This window comes from Peromyscus eremicus, chromosome X, assembly GCF_949786415.1.
Source record: "Peromyscus eremicus chromosome X, PerEre_H2_v1, whole genome shotgun sequence".
Taxonomy (NCBI): Eukaryota; Metazoa; Chordata; class Mammalia; order Rodentia; family Cricetidae; genus Peromyscus; species Peromyscus eremicus.
The window spans coordinates 83,364,812-83,386,890 of NC_081439.1; the positions used below are offsets into that span (position 1 = coordinate 83,364,812).

Consider the following 22,079-nt stretch of genomic DNA (forward strand, 5'->3'; position numbering starts at 1 on the left):
TCTTTCTGGCACACCTTGAATGCCACAGATGACACTTTTGCCTGTGGGGTCAGGAGCCTTGCTCTCCAGATGCTTAAGTTTTAGTTTGGGAGGTCTGGGGAACAACAGACGGATTTTACTCTGTGCCTTGAATTTTTTTTCTTGATGATTACTGGCTCAAGGACAGCTTTTTGGAAGATCTGCCAGGAGGCAGACTACAAAGTGATCTCTGGATTAAGAGCCATCTTGATTACTGTAAACTTATTTGTATGGATCTTAGCCTGCTTCCAGACCTGTCTATGCCTCTCACTGCAGCTTGAGAATGAGTGGGAGGAGTGTTAAAGTGAGAGTCAGCAGAAGTGGCCCACACAACAGTAGAGAGCCCTCCCACTGCCAGAGAGCAGAAGGCAGAAGTCAGACAGACAGAAATGGCTGCACGTGGCAGAGAAAAAGAAAATATCAGAAATGGGGAGGGAGAAGGGTTCAGAGTTTTAGCAGAAAGCTTGGGGATAAAGTAACTTTTTATTTGCCGGTTCACTGGCAGAAGTTCCTGCGAAGCTGTTATGTGGCCAGATTTACTGGTATCCACCAATTTAAGTGGTATCTGCCCCTTTGTCCCGTGGCTGCAGCTGAGAGAAAAATAAAAAATTATATGTGGCACGTGAACCACATGGTGGTCCCACAGCATTGACCTCCTCGTTAAGAGAGAAAATGTGTCCTTGCCAGCACATTCCAAGGACCACCCCTGGCGTGTCCATCGCTTTGCGAAGAATATAGGTCAGGCTGCAGCCGCAAGGAACTATGGAGGACTCATCACTTGCAAGGTGTGGTGGAGGATGCAGCAGCATCAGGAGCTGCAGTGTGGCAGGAGTAGTGTGCAGGTCCAGTGGCTGGAAGCCACAGCCGAGCAGAGGCTGGAGGGCAGTGGTGGTATGAGCAGTGAGCAGGCTTGCAAGCCCTTGGTGATTCCCTGAGTCCAAACAGCACCAATGAAAGGGTATACTGGCGCTGGCGGCTGGTGCTGGTTACTGCGGTGGCGCTGGTTACAGTCACTACAGAAGACAGACCCCAACCCAGTGGTACCTTTTAGAGCTTTATTAGGTGGAGAGAGAGAGAGAGAGAGAGAGAGAGAGAGAGAGAGAGAGAGAGAGAGAGAGAGAGAGAGACCGAGAGAGAATGAGAGAGACCGAGAGAGACCGAGAGGTGCATGTCCGGCTTTCAGGCTGGGACGCAGTCACCCACTCACCCACTGATGACGTAATAAGGCGCTGGACAAGACCCCTGAGCTGCGCATATACAGAATCCTTACAACACCCTTCTTGCACAGAGGCCAGAAGAGGTGGCTAGGTGCCCTGCTCTATCACTCTCCACCTGACTCCTTTGGGACAGGAGCTTTCACTGAACCTGGAGCTAGGCTGGCTATCTGCAAGCCCCAGTAATGTTTGGGTCTCCACTCACTTTAAATTGCTCAGTAAGGGTTACAGGAATCTGCATGGCCACACTCAACTTTTTACATGGATACTTGGATCTAAACTCAAACTTCTGTGCTTGAACAGCAAGGACACTTAACCAATGAGTAATCTCTTCAGTCCTCAGTTAATAAATTTGTTATGATAAATTCCCAGAAGTGTTTCTGCAAGTTCAGAGGCCTGTAAATCATGTAAAATTGAAATAATGAAATATTTCTCAAATATAATTTATGCTGTAAAACTAATACAAGGTAAACTTTTAATTTTTATAAAGCAAATGAAAATATGAACAAAAATATTAATGGTTATTCCCTTAACAATATCAACAATTTTCTTCTGCTTCTCCCCCCACATCTTTCTTATTGTGAAAGTGTGTGTGAAGGGGTGGATGCAAGACACACAGAGAAAGAAAGGTTAAAAGTGAGTGTTGCTCAGCAAGTTCCAGGTTGTGAGAAACCGTGTCTCAAAAAAAAACACAGGATTGAGCGTGATAGTTAAAGACAACAGGAGCAAGCCTGGCGGCGGCAGCGGCGACGGCAGCGGAGGCGGTGGCAGCGGCGGCGGCAGCAGTGGCAGCAACGGTGGCGGAAGCGCACACCTTTACTCCCAGCACTCGGGAGGCAGAGGCAGGTGGATCTCTGTGAGTTCAAGGCCAGCCTAGCCTACAGAGAAAGTTCCAGGATAGCCAGGCTGCACAGAGAAACCAGATCTCTAAAAACTAAAATCAACAAACAAATAAAAAAAACATAATATAAATAAAACAAAATAAATAAAAAAACATAAAATAAAATAAAACAGAAAACAAGCTGAGGCTGCAGAGATGGCGCCTCAGTTAAGAGCACTTGTTGCTCTTGTAGAGAACCTGGGTTCTGTCCTCCACACAACAATCTGTAACTCTAGTTCCATGGGATCCTGCACCCTCTTCTGACTTCTGAGGGCACCAGGTACTTCTGAAACACCCCAGTTAAACTCCTGCATCTCATTAAACCATCACAGTTTGGGGGAGCAAAAGCAGAAGGTGATGCTGTAGTTCGGCTTGAGTTCCACAAAAGTGTATAGTCATCCGACACAGCCAGTCAGAAGTTACAGGCCTCAGGAGTGTATGGAATCATCTTTGTAGGCCTCCTGAATGCAACAAACCACCTTTTGTGGGTCTCCTGAATATAAAGAACGACTTTTGCAGACCCCCATACTGTAAAGAATGACCTATGCAGGCCTCCATACTGTAAAAAACTACCTTCGCTGGGCTGCTGAATGTAACGAATTACCCTTGCAGGCCCCCTGAATGTAACGAACAACATCTGCCGGGGTTGCAGAAGGCTCGTTGAACGTTCCATTGCCTGCAAATACAGGGGGCGTAAGAACAGAAAGTTACATTTTCTACCCCCCCACCTCGTGCTTTGATTTTGGAGAAGGCTTTTCCTGTAAGGATTCTACTTTCTTTGTGTGTCTTCTAGGAAGTGGTCGGAGGTCGCCATTGCTCCTTGCCACCTTCTTGGATCTCTGAGGTGCCAGATCGTGACTACAGTTTCTCCTTATGGAAACTGTGTGAGGACAGTAGTGAAGAGCCACTGCCCTCAGAAGCCAGCCATGGGTGAGTTGATCAAGCTTGAGGCAGAGAGGATTCTGCTTCCCGCTTTTAAACCCCCATGATGCCTTAGAAAATGGGAGCCTACGTAGTGAGGACCTAGGCCTGTTGTTTTCAACTCACAGAGACCTAGTGAAGCTGGGTAGATTATCCTCGGAAAACTTCCCTCCCAAACGGTGATGGCCAGGGTCATGGCTGAGCTAAGCTATTCTTGGAGTTTAAAGGGAAAGTTTGAGACATTTGGTTTTCTGAGGTCCGCCATTTGAAGCCGAAAATCGTTTGCCAGCTGCGGCGTAAGGGGTGGGGGTGGGGTGCAGGGAGGTGCGGGGAGATGGCGGGTGGTAAACTGAAAATTAACACTCATAGTGCAAGTAGTAGAGGGATGTGGAACCCACAGTCGCCCTTGAGTCCTCGCAGCCACCAGGGGCGGGGAGGTGGCTGGCGGTAAACTGAAAATTAACCTTCATAATGCAGGCAGGGGGACGCGGAACCCACAGTCGCCCTTGAATCTTCGCAGCCACCATTTGGCCCAGCTGGCCATCTATTCTAAAATGTCGAACACGTTGACTTGTTCACTTGAGGATATCTTTTCGAATATTATAACCGAATTTCAAAGCTTTACTGGAGCTGGCTTGGGTTTCGTTTCACTCCTGCCCCACTGTGCCTTTTTAAAATTTCTCGAATATTTGATCTTGAAATACTGTTTCGACATCATTCTCCTACCTTTTTTAAGGACTTAAATATGTTTCGTTTGCTTACCCCTTTAATTTTGCCCCATCTCGTCGTGAATCTGTCATTTAATTTATTTCTTCATGTACCTCAGGCCGAACGTTTTCTTGAAGTCCTTTCCAAATCCTCTTTCATTTTCTTTTTTAGTATGTCTGTTGTTATGTTGCTAACGTGGTTGTTCTTAATTTCTGGTACCACATTTTTTTTGAGTTCTCAGAATTCTGCCCTTTTTATGTATTTTACAATTATTGGCTGAAGATTTCATTTGATTTTATTTTATTGACAATAATACCATTAGATGGATTTCATACTTAGCTTTTAGTTATTAATTCATTTATTTTTCAGGGAACCACATATAATATACTGTACATTTTATTTCGATAGTAGGTTGAATTCATCTCCTTCCAGGGGAGAATTTTGCTATTTTCTAGCAAGCAAGCAAACGAACAAAAACCCCTTGAACTGTCTGCTGCTGCGGCCCATTGTGGTTGCCACAGGACGCAGAACTAGGCCTAACTGCTGGGGTGAGGACTTCAGAGACCCTGAGTTGCCAGGTCTCTAAAAGCCCAGCCCTTAAAACCATATGCACACAGCTCCACCGCGACCAGCGACCAGCGTGACCAGTAGGCACTCAGATGTCGCAGTGGAAGCCTCACTAAAAATACTTTTGTTTGGGACAACACGCACAAAGCGAAACAAACCAAAGCCTGCAAATCTCCTAAACTTCATGAGTGTTTGAGTTATTCGGATGAAAATTTTGTCTGTCTCTTGAAGGATCGATGTATTTCCAGTTAGGATATACCCACTTGATGTAATTGGTTTGGGGTTTTAGGTTTTGGTACCACTACAACTTCCCCGGATTCTAAGGAAGCATTTTCCCAGGGAGCTAGCTCAATCCCAGCCTTCAAAGATTAAGAGCTAAATTGGCGTGGTTTGCGCAGTTGGCTTTCTTTGGCAGGCACAAATTGGCTTTTTTTTTTCCTGTTACCACTATGGCTCTGTGGACGTTTAGCATACATTCATTCACAATGCTTCAGTGTCTTCTATGCCTCCTCAGGAAATCGACTACTGCTCTTTAAAATGTGTGCGTACATGCGTGCATGCATGCGTGCCTGTGTGCGTGTGTGCGTGTGTGCCTGTGTGCCTGTGTGTGTGTGTGTGTGTGTGTGTGTGCGTGTGTGTGCGTGTGTGTGTGTTTTGCCTGTATGTATGTCTGTGAGCATCCTTCATGGCTGGTGATCACGAAGGCCAGTAGAAGGCATCAGATACCCTGGAAATGGAGTTACAGGCCGTTATGAGTTGCCATGTGGGTGCTGGAAATTGAACCTGGGTTCTCTGCAAGAACAAGTGCTCTTAACTGCAGCCCCGGAGACTGCTGATAATTTTTTTTTAAGACCCAAGGATTAAGGTCACATTGAGTTTTCCTTTTTTTCCAGTCTTTGGCATGCAACATCTTACTACACTGTGAGTTCTTTGATATCTTGGGATAACTTTATTTTTTAAAAAATGTCCACACTTTTCTAGGTGATGTAAATGGGAGTTTGAAGCAGTTTAGCTAGTATTTCATTGCTGGGAAACTAGTTTACATTTTCAAACGCTTAGTTTGGTATATGATTATGTTGTCTTCTTCCCTAATATTTATGAAATAAAAAATACATGAAATCTGCCTTCCAAGATTTTCACAAGGCCTGTTCAGCAGCATATACTCAGTATGTCTTGTGTTTCTCTTTTTTGATTGTACTGCCATCGTTCATCCATGACTTATGGCCCCATCCATCACTATTTGCTTCTTGTATGTGAGAATCTCATGCCTCTTCCAGCCTTCAATCTTTCTGTGATTTTAGCCACACCCATTCCCCCCAAAATATTGTGAGCCCTCTGCTTCCCACCATTCTCCTGACTTGTGTAAACAAATGTATGTATTACAGGCAATGTTGTAAAAACATTATAAAGGGTAATTTTCAAAAATGAATATTTTTTCAAAAGATATGAATATTTTATATTTTTATTTTATTTATTTCAAGTGTATGAGTCTTTTGCCTGCACGTATATATGCACAGCACATGTGTGCCTGGCAGAGGCCAGAAAGAGGCATTGGATTCCCTGTAACTGAAGTTACAGACAGTTGTGAGCTGCCGTGTGGGTACTGTTAAGAATCGGAGTCCTCTGGATGAGCAACCAGTGCTCTTAACTGCTGAACCACCTCTCCATCCCAACATATTTGAATATGTTGTTAGTGAAATAACTGGTGAAGAAAACCGCTCAGCACACTCACTTTTACTGTGCAAGTAGGTGTAATGCTTATTTTTAAATACCACTTTTAAAAACCTCTTAAAGTGGAAAATTTGTGTTTTGACCTAAACCCACTTACAGGATTATTGCATAAACTATAAAAATGTATGTAGAGTTTGTGTATAATCCTGTGCTCAGTAGCATTTGTTATAGAAATTTTTATTTAGATCTTTTGGAATATTTGAAAATAGATATTTTTAAATTAATAATATTCATTCTTTACTAAGCTTTCGGCCCAGTGAAGCTCAATTCTTGGTTCTTACTATTGTAAGCAAGTGATGGTAGCATTAATTTTTTGTACAATGCCTTTAAAGGAATAGCATATTAATTTAGTAAATGACAAAGTTCAATTAATTATTATTTCTGAAAATTTAGTAATATGAAATTGTTAAATGAAAAAGCAGGTCACAGGTATTTTTCCATATAATTGCATCTTGCAAACACATTTATATGCGTAATACATTCAATACACTGCAAATATACAGCATTTAGTATATCCATATGTCACTGCCTTCTCTTTCCCTCTTGATTGATTTATTTTTTTTAAAGACTGAATCATTTATCATGTATTTGGTTCGTTATACTCCACGATGATTAAAATAAATACCAAATTGCTGCTAAAACTTAATCAAATTAAAGTTTAATGTTTGGGGTACAAATACTTCATAAATGGTACCCATAAGAAGAGTCATGATATTTGGTTGTTTCCCTTTTTGTGATATGAATGTTTTTACTAGATATTGCTACCCTTTTATGTACCCTTTAGTTATTAACTTTTATATAATTATTATCAAATTTTATTTTAATTTCTTTATGTATTAGAATAAATATTCTTTTTTGTTTGGTTGGTTTTGGTTTTTCGAGACAGGGTTTCTCTGTGTAGCCCTGGCTGTCCTGGATCTCTCTCTCTCTCTCTCTCTCTCTCTCTCTCTCTCTCTCTCTCTCTCTCTAAACCAGGCTGGCCTCATGGAGATCTGCCTGCCTGTGCCTCCCAAGTGCTGGGATCAAAGGTGTGCGCCATTATTACCCAACTTGAGAAAAAATGGTTATAATGGCATGCTCTTACCAACAGTATGTTGTTCTTTGTATACAGCCTGTACAAGAAAGGGAGACTAAATATTTGATTCTTCTCTTAAATTTTTCATAAAAACAAAATGGGTTTCTTTTGTTCACCACATGTCACCAGTAAAGTTCTTTTCTGTTGTCACCTTTTGAAGTATGATTTTGATTGTACAGCTCTTAATGTAGTAAGGGCCTTCAAGCTTCTGAGTAAGATTTGACTTGTGATTTTGAAAAAAAAAGTCACTGTTGCTACTACATTGTGGAGAAGGGAGTGATGAACAAGTGGAAAAGCAGGGGCTTGCAGTAGGAAGGCTGTATAATCCAGGAGATAAAGAGTGGCAATCTGGCCTGGGGGCTTACAACGGAGGAGGTGTGAAGTGGTGAGATTAGAGGTACACTTATTTTGAGGGGAGAGGGGACATAAATTCTAAGTCAATATTTACTAGTTTGTTGTGCCTGAAATGAAAACATAAAAGAAGTAATAGCTGTGGCATTGTGGAAGATGCTTGAAAACCGGCAAAGCTAAGGTGGTTCCAACTAACTTGTGTTATTTCCCATAGATGTACCCAGTATGCAGAAAATATACACTCATTGTCATGAAGCACGTCCCCCCGTCTCTGACCTGCTAATGTGGATTATTTCGCTATGTATGTTTAGGCTCCAGATAGTTATCCTGGTTCCACGTTATAAATAAGAGTGTGCGGAAGTGTTGGTAGACAAATGTAAAAAACCTGAGCTAGAAATTCTTAGGGCAGAAGAGGAAATGTTCCAGCTGAAAGTTTCACTTTCCTCATAAGAACTTTAAGGCCAGAGGTGAAAATCCTTGGTGGAGGAGAAGACCCTGCAAAGATTGTATCCTGCTGTAAGGTGCTGGATTCCATTTCTGCTTCCCCCTGTGTCTTTACCACTGACAGCTTGCTGCTGTCCTTCATTCCCCATTTCCCATCTCCAACCCTCCTCCTCTTCTCTGTCTTCTTCGCCCTCCACCCCTTTCCCTCTCGCCATGCCCTCCCTCCTTTCCTCCTCCCCCTCTCCCCTCCACCCCTTCCCTGTCCTTTCCCTCTCCCCATGCCCTCCCTCCTTTCCTCTACTTTTCCTCCATCTCTCCACTCTCTTCCTCCCTCCTTCCCCTCTTCCCCATTTACTTCCTCTTCCCCTTTCCTCTCCCCCTCAATACTTGCTTGTGTTCTTTTTTTTCCTTTTTTTTTTTTTTTTTTTTGGCAAGGTTTCACTATGTAACTCTGGCTGTCCTGGAGCTATGTAGACCAAGCTGTTCTCGTAACTGATTTTAGCCCAAACTAGCCCTGGCCATATTCTGTTAAGTAGACTGCCCTTGAATTTTAGGTCCTTCTTCCTCAGCCTTTCCAGTATCTTCATTTACAGTCCTGTGCCACCAGGTTTGATTTGATAGCATTTGAATCATCAGGATATGGGTCTACAGATTTCACTCGCCCTCCTTTCCTTTATCCTTGTATTCTTTTTCCCTCCCTCCCTCCTTTTCTTCCAACCTCCCCTGCTCTCTTTTCCTCTCCTTCCTCCCTGCCTGCTTTTAAATACTTCTTTTGACAGGGTCTCCCAGTGTATTCTAGATTAACCCCAAATCTACTATTCTCCTGCCTCAACCTCATTAGTATTGTAGTTGTCTTTTGAAAAAATATCTTTAGTGGTTAAGCAGGGCTCATAGGGGCTCACAGAGACTGAATCGACAATTAAAAGGAGCCTGTATGGGTCTGATCTAGGTCCTCTGCATATAGGTTATGATTGTGTAGCTTGGTCTTCTTGTAGGAGTGGGGATGTCTCTGACTCCTTTGCCTGCTTTTGGGTTGCCTCATCCAACCTTGATATGAGGGTATGTGCCTAGTCTTTTTTTTTTTTTTAAGACAGGGTTTCTCTGTGTAACTCTGACTATCCTGGAACTTGCTCTGTAGACCAGGCTGGTCTCAAACTCACAGAGATCCTCCTGCCTCTGCCTCCCAAGTGCTGGGACTAAAGGTGTGCCCCACCACCACCCAGCTGCCTAGTCTTATTGTAACTTGTTATGCCATGTTTGTTGATAACCCTGGGAGGCCTGCTCCTTTTCTGAAGGGAAACCGAGGAGGAGTGGGTCTGGAGGCGAGGGGACATGGAGAGGAGACTGGGAGAAGTAGAGGGACGGGAAACTTCGACCGATGTAATGTATGAGAGAAGAATAAATAATTAAAAAAAGAAATCTTCTAATTTAATGTGCACATTTCTAGGTGGCTGTGTATTTGAATATGCAGTTCATTAATTCTACTCTTGCTGACAATATTTCAGAAAAAATGATGATTATCATATTATAAAAAATTGTATTTGCAACCAACAAGTGTCCCAAAGCCATGATTAACATCATCTACAAATAAAAACCCTTCAAAGGAAAAGAAAATGTCTTTAGTGGCTTAGAGCACCTGCTGCTCTTGCAGAGGACCTGGGTTCAGATCTTGGCACCCACATGGTAGTTCACAGCCATCTGTAATTCCAATTCTAGGGCATCAAGCATGCACGTGGTCCACATACATACATGCAGACAAAACGCTTGTGTGTGTGTGTGTGTGTGTGTGTGTGTGTGTGTGTGTGTGTGTGTATTACAATAAAGTATTTTTAACTCTTTAGTTTTGTCATAAGGATCATTCTGGCTTTGTAAAGGAAATTTGTCAAAGTTCTTTTCATTATAATTTTTGGAATGGTTCCAGAAAACTGGAAGTTAGTTCTTCTTTAACTGGTTTGTAGAATTCAGCTGTGAACCATCAGATTCAGAACATCCTTTACATAAATTATTTTGATTACTGCTAATTATACTTTATGTTTCTTCTTGATTCAAATTTTGTAGTTTATATGTGTTCAGAAATTTATCCATTTCTTTCAGGATTTCCAGTTGTGGTATATAATCAGTCATAGTATTTTCTTAAACCCATTTGTATTTCATTTCTAATGTCTCCTTTTTCATTTCTCTTTTTATTTATTTAGTTATTTGTCAGTTCTTAGGTCTTTTTCCTTTGTTAGTCTAGCTAAATATTTATTAGCTGTATCCTTTCAAAAACCTAACTCTTTTTAAATTGATTTTTTTTATCATGCATGCCTTCTCCTTTTATTTTTATTTTTTTTAATTTATTTTACATACCATCCACAATTTCTCCTCCCTCTTCTCTCCCCCCCCCATCCCTTCTGTACTCCCTGCTCCATCCACTCCTCCTCTATTTCAGAAAGGGCCAGATCTCCCGTGGGAGTCAAATCAAGTTGAGGTAGGACTAAGCTCCTCTCCCTGCATCAAGGCTGGGCAAGGCAACCCAGGATGAGGAATAGGTTCCCAAAAGCCAGCCAAGCATTAGGGACAGGCCCTGTTCCACCGCTAGGAGTCCTACAAGTAGATTTAAATTGATCTTCTACATTACTTTTTAAATTTTTATTTTAATTTGTCTCTAATCTTTAAAATTTGCTTCTGCTGACTTTGAGTTTGCTTTATTTTTAATTATTGTTTTTCAAACTGTGTTGAGTATAGCTAATCCATGTGTGCTGAAACTTGTGTCTTTCTTCTCAATTCCAGACCCAAATGATGAGATAATTCCTCTCCAAGAAAAGGAGAAAGATGTGAGTTCTTCCCAAGAAAGTTCTAGTAAGGAGAGCCCTCATGACGAATATCATGAGGACAATCTTCTATGCCTACAACTCCAGGACAGTGATGGAAACATTCAAAAACAGGATGCCTGCAGTGACCCTCAAATACTATAGTAAGTAATATAGGCAAGCTGGCTTTCCTGTAGTATCCTTCGAGATTGTACAACTTTTCCACTCTATAATTTTTCTCTTATTTCAAAACAAAGTGCGCAGTGACGAAAGTCTTGCTCAGAGAGCTGTTTATCAGTGAATTAAGATTGGTGCTTTTTAATTTCTATCAATTTCTCCACAGCAACTCTTCTATCTTCCAAGTCAATGAAGATGATGGTACATGTTATGCTGAATGCCACGATATAATTTTTCCAGAGGACGAGTTGAACGATAGCATAGAGGATGAAGCCTTAGGGGGCTGGTTCAAGATCACAGTGAGTGTACTCATAGGTGAATAGTGTGCAAGGGATGCAGGTCAGGTGGTGTAACTTGGATCACATCTTCAGAAAAAGGAATAAAAAGACAACAGGCTGGGTACAAGAAGGTAAGGTCACAGGAGGAAGCCGAAGATGGAGGTAACTCTAAAGAGCATGGAGAAGCTCTCCCCCGCTTATCTCAGTGTGGTTCAAACTGAGATTTTTGACAGCAGTGAAATCTTGTCAGACAGCCAGGTAAGTCTTACAGAGTTTAGAATCACCTGGAAGCTTATAAAAGTGAGGTAAGTTTTGAATAACTGGCTTTTATGGTTTGGAATATAAACATGGAAATATAGAGAAAGGACAATTTAAGATAGCTACACAGAGAAAGAGAGCAACTTGGGAAGGAGGGAGAGGAAGGGGAGGAAGGAAGGAAAGAGAACTTGTGTCAATTGTCTCCACGTTACAAGTCTTTCGAAAGAGTAGGTCAGGATAAAACATTACACTTTATCTGCATTCTTAATGTTGTGTTTCTTTTCTCTATTATTCTTTGTTTTTGCCCACAGATTCCAAATGGGAGAAAGTACAGCAAGATGTGGATAATCAATTTACTCCAGAGCCATTGCAGTGTGGCCTTCACACCAGTTGATGTAAGAGATAACATGAATCCCAGTGTGTGCACATGGGGGTAAAGAGAGGCTGGGGTCACTGCAGGATGCTTGCCTCCAGCATCATTGTTGTTGTCTCCGTTCCTTATAGTTCCAGTACACCAGAAACGAGATACAATTCTTTGTCCGAAATCCCAGATGCGCCTATGAACTGAAGAGTATAAACTACCAGCTAAGTGATGAGGAAAACAGAAAGGTTGGTGTTGTTGGACTTCCTTTTAACTACTTCTTGCATAGATGAAGCCAGGCCAGGACTGAGTCTGTCTCTGGGACTGGAAGTCCTGATGCTTATCCTACCTTCCCTTTACACAGATATCTATCTATGTTGATTCATCTACTGAGCCTTTATCTGTGCAGTACAGGTTAACATCAGAACAGATGCAGATCCTAAAGGTAAGTCAGACTTGAGACACATTGTTTCCACTTCCTAGATTCCCCCTTTCCCCAACTCAGTGAAGTTTCTGTCACCAGGACCCCAGAGCCTCAGAGTTACTCTCTCCATATCTGTCTCTGCAGCTGAGCATGAAGAAACGATATAATATCTCCCGTAAATCTCTGTACCTCAAAAAGTTTCGCTTTGACCCAGGTAAGACAGACAGCAATAACTGTAGGTCACAGGTCTTCTAGAAGGAAGACAGTGGTAACCCAAGAAGGGATCTGCACTGGTGCTGGTCCAGACAGACCTCTCTTTACCTACTAATTACTTTCTCTTCACTTCCTGAAGACTTAACTGATCATGGGATTGACATATTTCTGAACCGAAGAAGCTGCATGACTGCTACCCTTCAGGTCATCCAAGTGGATTATCCTGAGGTGAGGCCATATAGCCAGTGATGATATTTGGTGGAGGGCTAGATAGGATGGAGTACAAGGAGGTTTGTCTCTGAGGAAGTATATAGTAATGATAATGCTAAATCTTGCTCCCCAAAGCTATTGTCCTTGAACTTGAGCAACAACAAAATATACTGGCTAGATGGTCTGTCTGAATTAATAGAGAGGGCCCCGCAAGTCAAGATTCTGGACCTTTCAAGAAATTTGGTAAGAGGATAAGATTTGGGTTGCGGGTGGAAGGCAGTGTACACTGTGATGTGTGACTGCAAGAGGCAAGGAAGGTGCCTCTGTGAGGGTAGGGGCTAAAGGTGCTAGGTCCTGGATATATGTCTTTTCATGGGGCACTTTACCAGTTCTCCCCAATCTTTCTCAGCTGAAGACTGAGTGGGAGTTGGAGAAGATGAAAGGGCTGAAGCTGAAAGAGCTGTGGCTAGAAGGGAACCCCTTGTGCAGCACCTTCCCAGACCATTCTGCCTATGTAAGGTACTTCACGCCTGCTGACACTTCTTCCCTTTCATGGATACCACTGCCTCCTGGTACCCTGAAAGACTCTCTGTGGGAGGAGGCAGGCCTGGTCCTCTGGGAGGACCATAGGGCCCGCCCTCTCCCCTCTCTCTGTTCTTGGCTGTGCTCACAGGCCTCCTTTGCTCCATGTCTCCTGCATTCCCCCCCCCCCCATGGTGGGCCCTGTTTCCGTTGTGTGAGTTTTCGGCCTCCTCCAGCAGGCCCTGCCTTTCCTCATCTTGACAGCACCAGGCCTACTCCCTGGAGGCCTCCAGATCTTGTTCCTGAACGGTCCCCTCTTCTGTCCCAGGCTGCCCTAGAGGTTGTCCTGCCCCAGGCTGAGGGCTGAGGTCCTAGGTGATGCTGATGTGGACATCGCTTCCTCTGATCTACTGCTGGGATCTCTGTCTTTTTTGGGGGGGAAACCTGGACTCTCTGGATCAGGGATCCAGGAGTGAGCCATGACTGGGGAGCTGAAGGCTCCTGTAGCAGGACGGGAAGGCAGAGTGCAGCAGAGGTTGAGGAGACAGAAGGTCTAGCCTCGTCATGCCTCCATCCCTCCTTCCTTCCCTGCCTATACCAATGGACCAACAACCTACCTTGCTCGTCATTCTTCCTAGCATCTAAGCCTTGGGTAGCCTGAGACAGGCAAGTTGAATCCTTGGATAGGACCCACTTTCATCCAGGCACAGGTTCACAGGAGTCTTCAGAAGAGAACCAAGTGATCATAATGGGAGGCCATAGGGTTTCCATGCCATGCTGAGCTGGGAACTCACTCATATCACTTCTGCTTCTGGGGAATGACACTTGCCTACAGGGATGCTCTTTATCCTCAGCTCACTCAGGAAAATTAGAGACTGTGTGTCCTGACAGGCTCAGTAAGATGCTTATTTTCATTCCTATTTTGGGTCCCTGGACTAGCCCAGCAGGTATGAAGGAAATGGCCCCAGCAGGGGAGCCCTTTTGTCCTATATGACCCTAAACCTGCTGTCCCCCGGCTAGACAAAACATCTCCCATTCCCTTTGCATTGTTCCTTCTGTCTCCTTTGCCTTTACTCTCCCGTGTCTCCCTCTTGTCCTTCGCCATTCTCCCCTTACCATTTCTGTCACCATCTACTGTCCCCCTGCCATCTCCTCCTTGCCTCTTGAGCCCTGCCTCCCTCAACTCCATTTCCCAGCATTTCAAAGACACCCAGACACCTGGCAAGGTGACAGGGCCCTGAGCTCCAGTTCTATGCCCTATTCCTTTAAAGGCCTTCTCTGAAGATTCCGAGGAAGTGGGGGATGCAGGGAGAGGAGGAAGCCCTGGGCCCTGGGCTCCCAATGTGGAGTCTTGTGGCCCTAGAGAAGGGGGCCAGTGAAATGTGGGTGGGAGTTACCCAGGCATGGGAGGCAGGTAAGGAGAGAGAGCAGAGCAAGAGGGAGAAACAGGGGCAGGTGGGGACACGGGGAGAAATGCTACGCTATGAAGACTTGAACTGTCAGTCACTTCTTGTGGTTTTTGGTTTTTCAACAGTGCTGTTCTGAACTACTTCCCAGAGTTGTTACGCTTGGTAAGATCCTAGCTTCATCATTTGTCTCCTCTTCTTCAAATACAAGACCTTCATTCTTCCTGAATAACATGTGTGTCTCAGACTAGTATTCTTTTTAAGTGCTATGGATTCTTGAAAGAAAAAAAAAATGGATGTTTTCTATCGAGGAGAGGGGAATCCCATAAGCAGAGAAAGACAGAAAGAGGAGAAAGGGGGAGATATCTTTCAGACATTCACTGTAATCTCACAGCCCATGCTATTTCTTGGTCCATTTCACACCTGGCTCTTATCCTTGTTCTTCGGTCTCTTTAGCTCCTAGGGCATCATATGCCATGTCTCTCTTCTGTGCTCCTAACTTCTTCTTTCCTGCAGGATGGCTGGAAGTTATTCCCAACAGTTGATGCTGACACCTTGGAAATAATAAAACCACGTAAGGTGAGAAGGGACCATCAAGATTCAAGGAGTTGCAAGGGAAGATTTTGTCAACCATGTAGTTTAAAAGTGTCTTTCATTTCAGGAAAGCTATAGAGGATCTGAAAGTCTGAAGAATCTGGTCGTGCAATTTGTGCTTCAGTGAGTAACCCCAGGAATATGAGAAAGTAGAAGGCTAGGCTGGGCTGTCTTAGCACAAGTTTGCTCTAAGAGTTTTCAGGTATCATTTGGGACTTGGACTAGAGGTAGACTGCTCCCTTGGCTGCACTTCTCACAGATACTACTTGATCTACGACTATGGTGATCGACGCAGTCTCCTCACTGCTTACCATGCAGATGCCTGCTTCTCCCTGACCATTACCTCCATCTCCAACAAGCCAGACATGTGAGTATCACAGCTGAAGCTTTATTCTGGGACAGCAGGTTCCACCTCTAGCACACACAAGGGTGAAACACACCCATAATGACTGAAATACCTACCCGCTTGTTCTTCTTTTTTCCCCTAGAATAAGTTTAGAAGAATACTGCAAGGATAATAGGAATATGCAGAAGCTCAAGGACTCCTGTAAGGATGTAGTGAAGTGGTCAAGAAGGCAACAAAACGGTTCACAGTCCAGTGGGGTATAATGACGCCCATCTTTGATTTCTACTTTATACAGTTTTGCGGTTGCGGCTGCTGAAGCACAAAAAATGTAACATTGTAACCTGCCTTCATGAACTGCCAAAAACTCAGCACGATTTAAATTCCTGTGTAGTGGACATTTGTGCCCAGACAGTGAGTACCTCTTCCTTCCCTTAGGCATGATCAGAAAAGTACAAAAAGGTAAGAAGTTTTGGAAGAATAGTCAAAGCCTTAGTTTACCATTTTCTTTCCTTTTCTTTTTTTTTTTTTTTTCAGTTTTTCGAGACAGGGTTTCCGCTGTGTAGTTTTGGAGCCTGTCCTGGATCTCACTCTGTAGACCAGGCTGGCCTCGAACTCACAGAGATCTGCCTGGCTCTGCCTCCCGAGTGCTGGGATTAAAGGAGTGCGCCAGCACTGCCCAGCTACCATTTTCTTTCTTTTCAGGAAAAGATGATCTGCTTTTCTGTCAATGGGTTGTTCAAAGAAAGTAAGTGTTTTGGGGGCTCCCTTCTCTTAGCAGAGGTTCCTACCAGAACCTTGCCAGCTCCCCACCCTCCTGTTCCCTTTTTGTCTCTTCTCTTCCTTACTGACTCATTCCTTCCCACATGTTGGTTTCCACCCATGTCTGTCTGCCCTGCACAGTTCAGGCATTATTACGGCTATAGAGTTTGATTGCTCTCATTTCAAGTCTTTACTTTCTGAACTGTGACCTATTAACCCTTTAGTTTCCTCATTTCCCCAACGCAGTTAATAATAGTCATTCCTTAGGCAGCTAGGACATAGGAATAAAGTGGATTAAATTTGTCAAGGAAACTAGTCTACCTTAAGGGGGCCCTATCATGGAAAACTGAGTATTTCTATTATTTCCCTCTTTCCCTGAATTTTCTCCTGACTCTCAGTGAAAATTGTCCCAGGATGACTTCCTTCTGAGTGACAGAGTATCTGGTCAGACTCTCATTGGGGAATGGTGTGCGAGTTTTTAAATCATGTGCAACCTCAGTGGGTTTGTTTGTTTGTTTGTTTGTTTTGTTGCCATTGAAGTGGAAGGAAAGTCTGAGGGATGTATTCGTGCCTTTACCCGGACATTCATTTTAACTACTGGCAGATATTTCAGGTGAGTACTATGTTGTACGTGGCTATAGAAATATCCATTTAACCTTGAGCCAGGGTGCATTAGTATACTCTTGGGAAATTCCCAGTACCACAGAATGCAAACAAGTAGCTCTAAGAAGTTGTCTCAGTAAGTGATTATGAGCATGGACTGATTTTTTTTTTTCTTGACACTCACTAATTAGCTGTGTGACCTCGGGCAAGTTATTAGTCTTCTCTGTGAGGCAGTGTTCTCTGAAAATGTGCAATGTGCAAGTGGCCACTTCTTTTGCAAACGGTAAACAGGCTAGAGTTAAATCTACAATTTAATGAAGCTGATAGGAAATCTTTCAAAAAGTAAACCTATGCCAGGGGAAATGGAGGTCAGCTAATGAAGCACGCAAATATAGTAGGGGTTTGCTCTGAAAAGCCGCTTTGCTTCCAGGCTTTGCATTGTGAATGATGAAATGATTCTGAGGAATGCCAGCCCTTCAGAGACCAAGAAGGCCTTCTCTACCACCGTGCCCACAATCTTCTATCCCCAGAGTCATCAGCAGATGAAGGATTCCTCCACCCAGACTGATTTGAAGTGAGTTCTGGGAATCACTGCCAATAGCCTTGAGTTAAAAGAAGTAGAGATTTAATAAACATTTACAGCTATTCAGATGCTGTGAAGCCAAGTCATGGACCAGAATTTTAAAAATATGTGTTAATTTTATAGTGATGTCATAAGCAATTTAAAACAATGTAATGTTTATATCAGATAACGTGATACACTATGTGTCAAATTGTGAGGAAAACATTAGAAGGTATAAATAGTGAGATGTGTCAGCCTTATTTCAGGGTTAAAAAAATCTATGTACAAAATTCAGTTATATTACTCTTTTCTAGCAATGAACAATTAAAAAGTAAGTTTAGAAACCAATTCCATTTGCAATATCATGAAAAATAAACATACCCAGGGATGTTTAGCAAAGATGTGGAAAAGTATTACAGAAATAAATAAGACTTAAATGGATGAGTATTTTATGTTCCTGAACTAGAACACTTAACAATATTATGGGAGCAAACTCCCCAATTTTTTGTTCATATTCTATGCCCATGCAATCCATATAAAAATTTCAGCCACCGCCTTTGTAGAGACTTACAGGTCAACCTTAAAATTCAAATGAAGGTAAAGTGAACCCATAATAGAAAAATAATCTTGAAAATTAAGAAGATAGTTGGGAAACTCACTGCAAAGTTACTATAAACTTACACTAAAGTGTAACAAAAAAATGCTAGGTGCTATATATAGGTCCAAGAACAGATACATAGAATAATTGACAAAGTACAAGTCCAAAAATATAAAACCATGTATTTTCATATTGATAGAAAATTGATTTTCAAACCAAATACACCAAAAATACCAAGAGGGACAAATATCTTTTTCAGCAACTGCTGCAGGGACAACTGGTTATCCCACTCACAAAAGAATCACATATAAGAATAACTAGCCAGGCAGTAGTGGTACACGCCTTTAATCCCAGCACTCGGGAGGCAGAGCCAGGTGAATCTCTGTGAGTTCGAGGACAGCCTGGTCTACAGAGTGAGATCCAGAACAGGCACCAAAACTACACAGAGAAACCCTGTCTTGAAAAAACTGAAAACAAAAAACAAAAAACAAAAAAACAAAAAATAAAATAAAATAAAAGTGGGTCTGGTGCCAAGTGTGGTGGCTCACACCTTTAATCCCAGCACTCAGGAGGCAGAGGCAGGCAGATCCCTGAGTTAAAGGCAACCTGGTCTCAAAATGAGTTCCAGGCCAGTTATATAGCTCAATTGGTAGAGAGTTTACCTATGGAGCACACAGCCCTGGGATCAATTCCCAGCACCACATAAACTGAGCAGAGTTGTGCACACCTGAAGTGCTAGTAAACAGAAGTTCAATCTCAACTTCGTCTGCATAACAAGTTCAAGATCTGTCTGGGTTACATGAGACCCTGTCTAAGAAATAAATGCATAAATCTCAAAAGCCAGGGGTCAAAATTGTAAAAGTCTCATAAGAAAACAGAGGCTCTGTGTTATTGAATTAGACAATGGTTTCTGATATATAGCAACAAACATACAAAAATGTAAAATCAGATAAAGTAAATTTTATCAACTTTCAAATAATTTTGCTTCAAAAATATTATCAGTGAAATAAAAAATGACCAAGAAGCCATTTCCAACTGATAACCTGTCCCAAAGAAAAAAAATGTTTTTTTTCCAATGAAGTCTTATTGGCTTTATAAACCACACTTAAGGATAGACCCCATGCTCAGTGGTAAATGGTCAACACAAAACACTCAGTGGTGTATTTGAAGATTTTCTTTTGTCTCATATTGCTTTGTTTAGGCTTTTTTTTTTTTTAATCTCATTGGACTGTTGCTGGTATATTATGGTTTTTGGGTTTTTTTTAATGGTTTGTGTGTATTTCTTGTGCTTTTTCAGTTTTTTTAAAATTCTGGTTTGTTAGTTTTTTAAATGTACCTGTTTTCCAAGTAGAGAGAGAAAGAAGGCATGGAATCGGATGGGTGGGGAGGTGAAGAAGATATGGGAAGAGATGGAGGCAGGAAACCATGATCAGAATATATTGTATAAATTTTCAATTAAAAAATTTAAAAATTCTAAAAAAAATGAAAGATGAATTCAATAAATCAAAAATATTTGTGTATGTTTGATAAAGAACTTGTCTCTAAAATACATGACAAATTCTTAGAATTTAATAATGAAAAGACCTGTACCATTTTTAAACAATTCACTACATTTACTGATATTTTGTAAATGCATGCTATGAGGACTGTGTGGAGGTTGGAGGACACCTTCCAGAAGTCAGTTCTCTCTTTCCATGGTCTATGACTTGGCTTCACAGGGAATCAAATTCAGGTTGTCAGACTTGATGGCAGTGCCTTTTACCTGCTATTTTTGTTAAATTTTCCATTGATGTGATAAAGCATCATGACCAAAAGCAACTTGGAGAGGAAAGAGTTTATTTCAGTTTGCAACTCTCAGGTCACACTCTCATCAGTGAGGGACATCAGGACAGGAACACAAAGCAGGAACTTGGAGGCAGGATCTAGAGCAGAGGCCATGGAGGGGTGCTGCTGGCTGGTTTATACCTCCTGGCTTGCTCAGCCTGCTTTCTTAGAGCACCCAGGATCATCAGCTCAGGGGGGGCCCCATCCACAGTGAGCACGGACCTTCACATCAATCATCAATCAAGAAGATGTAGGCCAGGTGTAGTGGTGCATACTTTTAATCCTAGCACTTGGGAGGCAGAGATCAGTGAGTGTGAGTTTGAAGTCAGTCTTGTCTACATAGGGAGTTCCAGGCCAGACAGGACTACAAAGTGAGACCATGACTCAAAAAACAAAACGAAATGAATAAATAAATAGGTCAGATAAATCCGAACTTTGTAATGAATGTATATAATTACAGCGCTTGGTAGGTAGAGATGGGAAGGACAGGAGCTTAACACAATAGTTGTAGACTGCATAGTGAGTTCAAGGGCAGCCTGGGGTACATGAGACTATCTCAAACAAAAGGACAGATCCATCGAAGCAGATCAGTGGTTACTATATTATCTAGAAATGGAAATAGAGGAGTAACTGCTAAAAGATAAGGGGTTATGTTTGTTCTTCATTTTCTATTTAAGATGAGGAAAATGTTCTGGAATTGGATAACTGTGACAGCTGTATAATATTTTGAATATATAGAATATCACTGAATTGTATACCTTAAAGTAGTAAATTCTTTTTTTTTTTTTTTTTGGTTTTTCGAGACAGGGTTTCTCTGTATAGCTTTGCGCCTTTCCTGGAACTCATTCTGTAGTCCAGGCTGGCCTTGAACTCACAGAGATCCTCCTGCCTCTGCCTCCCGAGTGCTGGGATTAAAGGCGTGTGCCACCACCGCCCGGCTAGTAGTAAATTCTAAGATACGACTAATATCTCAATTTAAAAGCAATGGGAAATTTTGTAATTTTTAATTTCCCCTTGGTATTTTCTTGGGCTTCTTTTTTAAGGTCTGCTATTAGGAGTGTCCCTGTGTTTCTGCTTGGACTTCTTCTGGGCCTAAGTGATGACAAACAGTGTGGGTTCCACCAGGTCTTTTTTCACCATTACAATAGGTGCTAAGTCTGGCACACACGGCCCGGGAAATGAGTAGCATAGGTTAAGTGGTGGCACTTTGTGATCACTGCATCTTTCTTGTGTTAATAATGGAGGTTACCTGTCCTTCCCCCCCACCCCCACCCCTCCACCCCTGCCAGGTATCTTGAGGACGAGTGGGACAGCATTGGAGATGATGAGGTCCTTGGTACAGTCCAGGTGAGGCCGGAGAATCAAGAGGGTGAAAGATAAATGTCCCTGGGCATTCAGCAAGATGGAGTCCCAGTGCCTGCAGATGGAACTCAGGGTACCAGGCTCTTCTAATATTCCAATTCTTTTCCTCCAGACCAAGGACTAGGTCTCAAAGGAATTCTTCATGCAAAAGTCCTAAAAGGAGCCCTTGGAGGTCCTCTACGTCTACATTATTGTTTCTGTTTCTTTCTAAACCCTGGCGCATGACCTGAATTAGAAGCCAATTTAACACATAGGCCAAGAAATAGCCACCCTTGGGGCCAATTGTTCTACTGCCCCCCCCACCCCCACCCCCGCGCCGCCATTTAGTTTGCATAATAAAAGGCATTGTTGCATGTTGTGTCCTGTGTTGCACTTTTCCTGCTACAGAGGATCCAGGACTTAATGGCCCTGTGTACCTCCACTTTCACCACATTCCTCTAGCAGGCTTGCTTCCATGGAAACTTGTGAATAAATCCCCATGGCAAAGGACACATGATACTTCCAGTAACGCCTTTGCAGACCAGGAAATCTGTCAAGATGCTCTATCTATCTGGAGGCTTGCAAGAAGCATACATGTGATAACCAGGGCCTCAAAGGGGCTGCCACCAGGCTAGTGAGTTTGTGGAGAAGGGAAAAGTGGTGAGAGGGCACACGGTTTAATTCTTTCTGATCATTTGAATTCATGCCTTGATGTGTTTTATGATTTGCACATGAGTGGGTGGCGAGGGGGCCTTTTCACAGCTCCCTATGCTCCCAGAAATACTCCTGACTTTTCGTCGTCTTCTGGAAGTTGCTGTGCAAGGAGTGGCCCACCAGTCAGCCCCTGCTGGGGATCAGGAGGGTCAGGTTGTCTGTGGAAGTATTGCTCACACAGAGGCTCA

The 22,079-nt window shown here is 42.7% G+C and overlaps 2 protein-coding genes across 2 annotated transcripts; both read left to right on the forward strand.

The window, feature by feature from the left end:
- The first annotated feature begins 2,836 nt into the window (after window positions 1–2,836).
- LOC131898751 (nuclear RNA export factor 2-like) lies at window positions 2,837–15,902 on the forward strand. The gene is made up of 15 exons (XM_059249938.1): window positions 2,837–3,042; window positions 10,682–10,865; window positions 11,045–11,177; window positions 11,726–11,809; window positions 11,919–12,023; window positions 12,140–12,220; window positions 12,344–12,413; window positions 12,552–12,640; window positions 12,758–12,865; window positions 13,032–13,141; window positions 14,679–14,715; window positions 15,067–15,129; window positions 15,212–15,267; window positions 15,404–15,511; window positions 15,633–15,902. Exons 1-15 carry the CDS (start codon window positions 3,039–3,041, stop codon window positions 15,751–15,753), a joined length of 1,353 nt encoding a protein of 450 aa, XP_059105921.1. The 5' UTR covers window positions 2,837–3,038; the 3' UTR covers window positions 15,754–15,902.
- On the forward strand, window positions 15,792–21,490 carry LOC131898753 (nuclear RNA export factor 2-like). Its single transcript, XM_059249939.1, has 6 exons — window positions 15,792–15,901; window positions 16,193–16,235; window positions 16,790–16,862; window positions 17,283–17,426; window positions 21,126–21,183; window positions 21,311–21,490. Exons 2-6 carry the CDS (start codon window positions 16,199–16,201, stop codon window positions 21,320–21,322), a joined length of 324 nt encoding a protein of 107 aa, XP_059105922.1. The 5' UTR covers window positions 15,792–15,901; window positions 16,193–16,198; the 3' UTR covers window positions 21,323–21,490.
- Window positions 21,491–22,079: the final 589 nt, after the last annotated feature.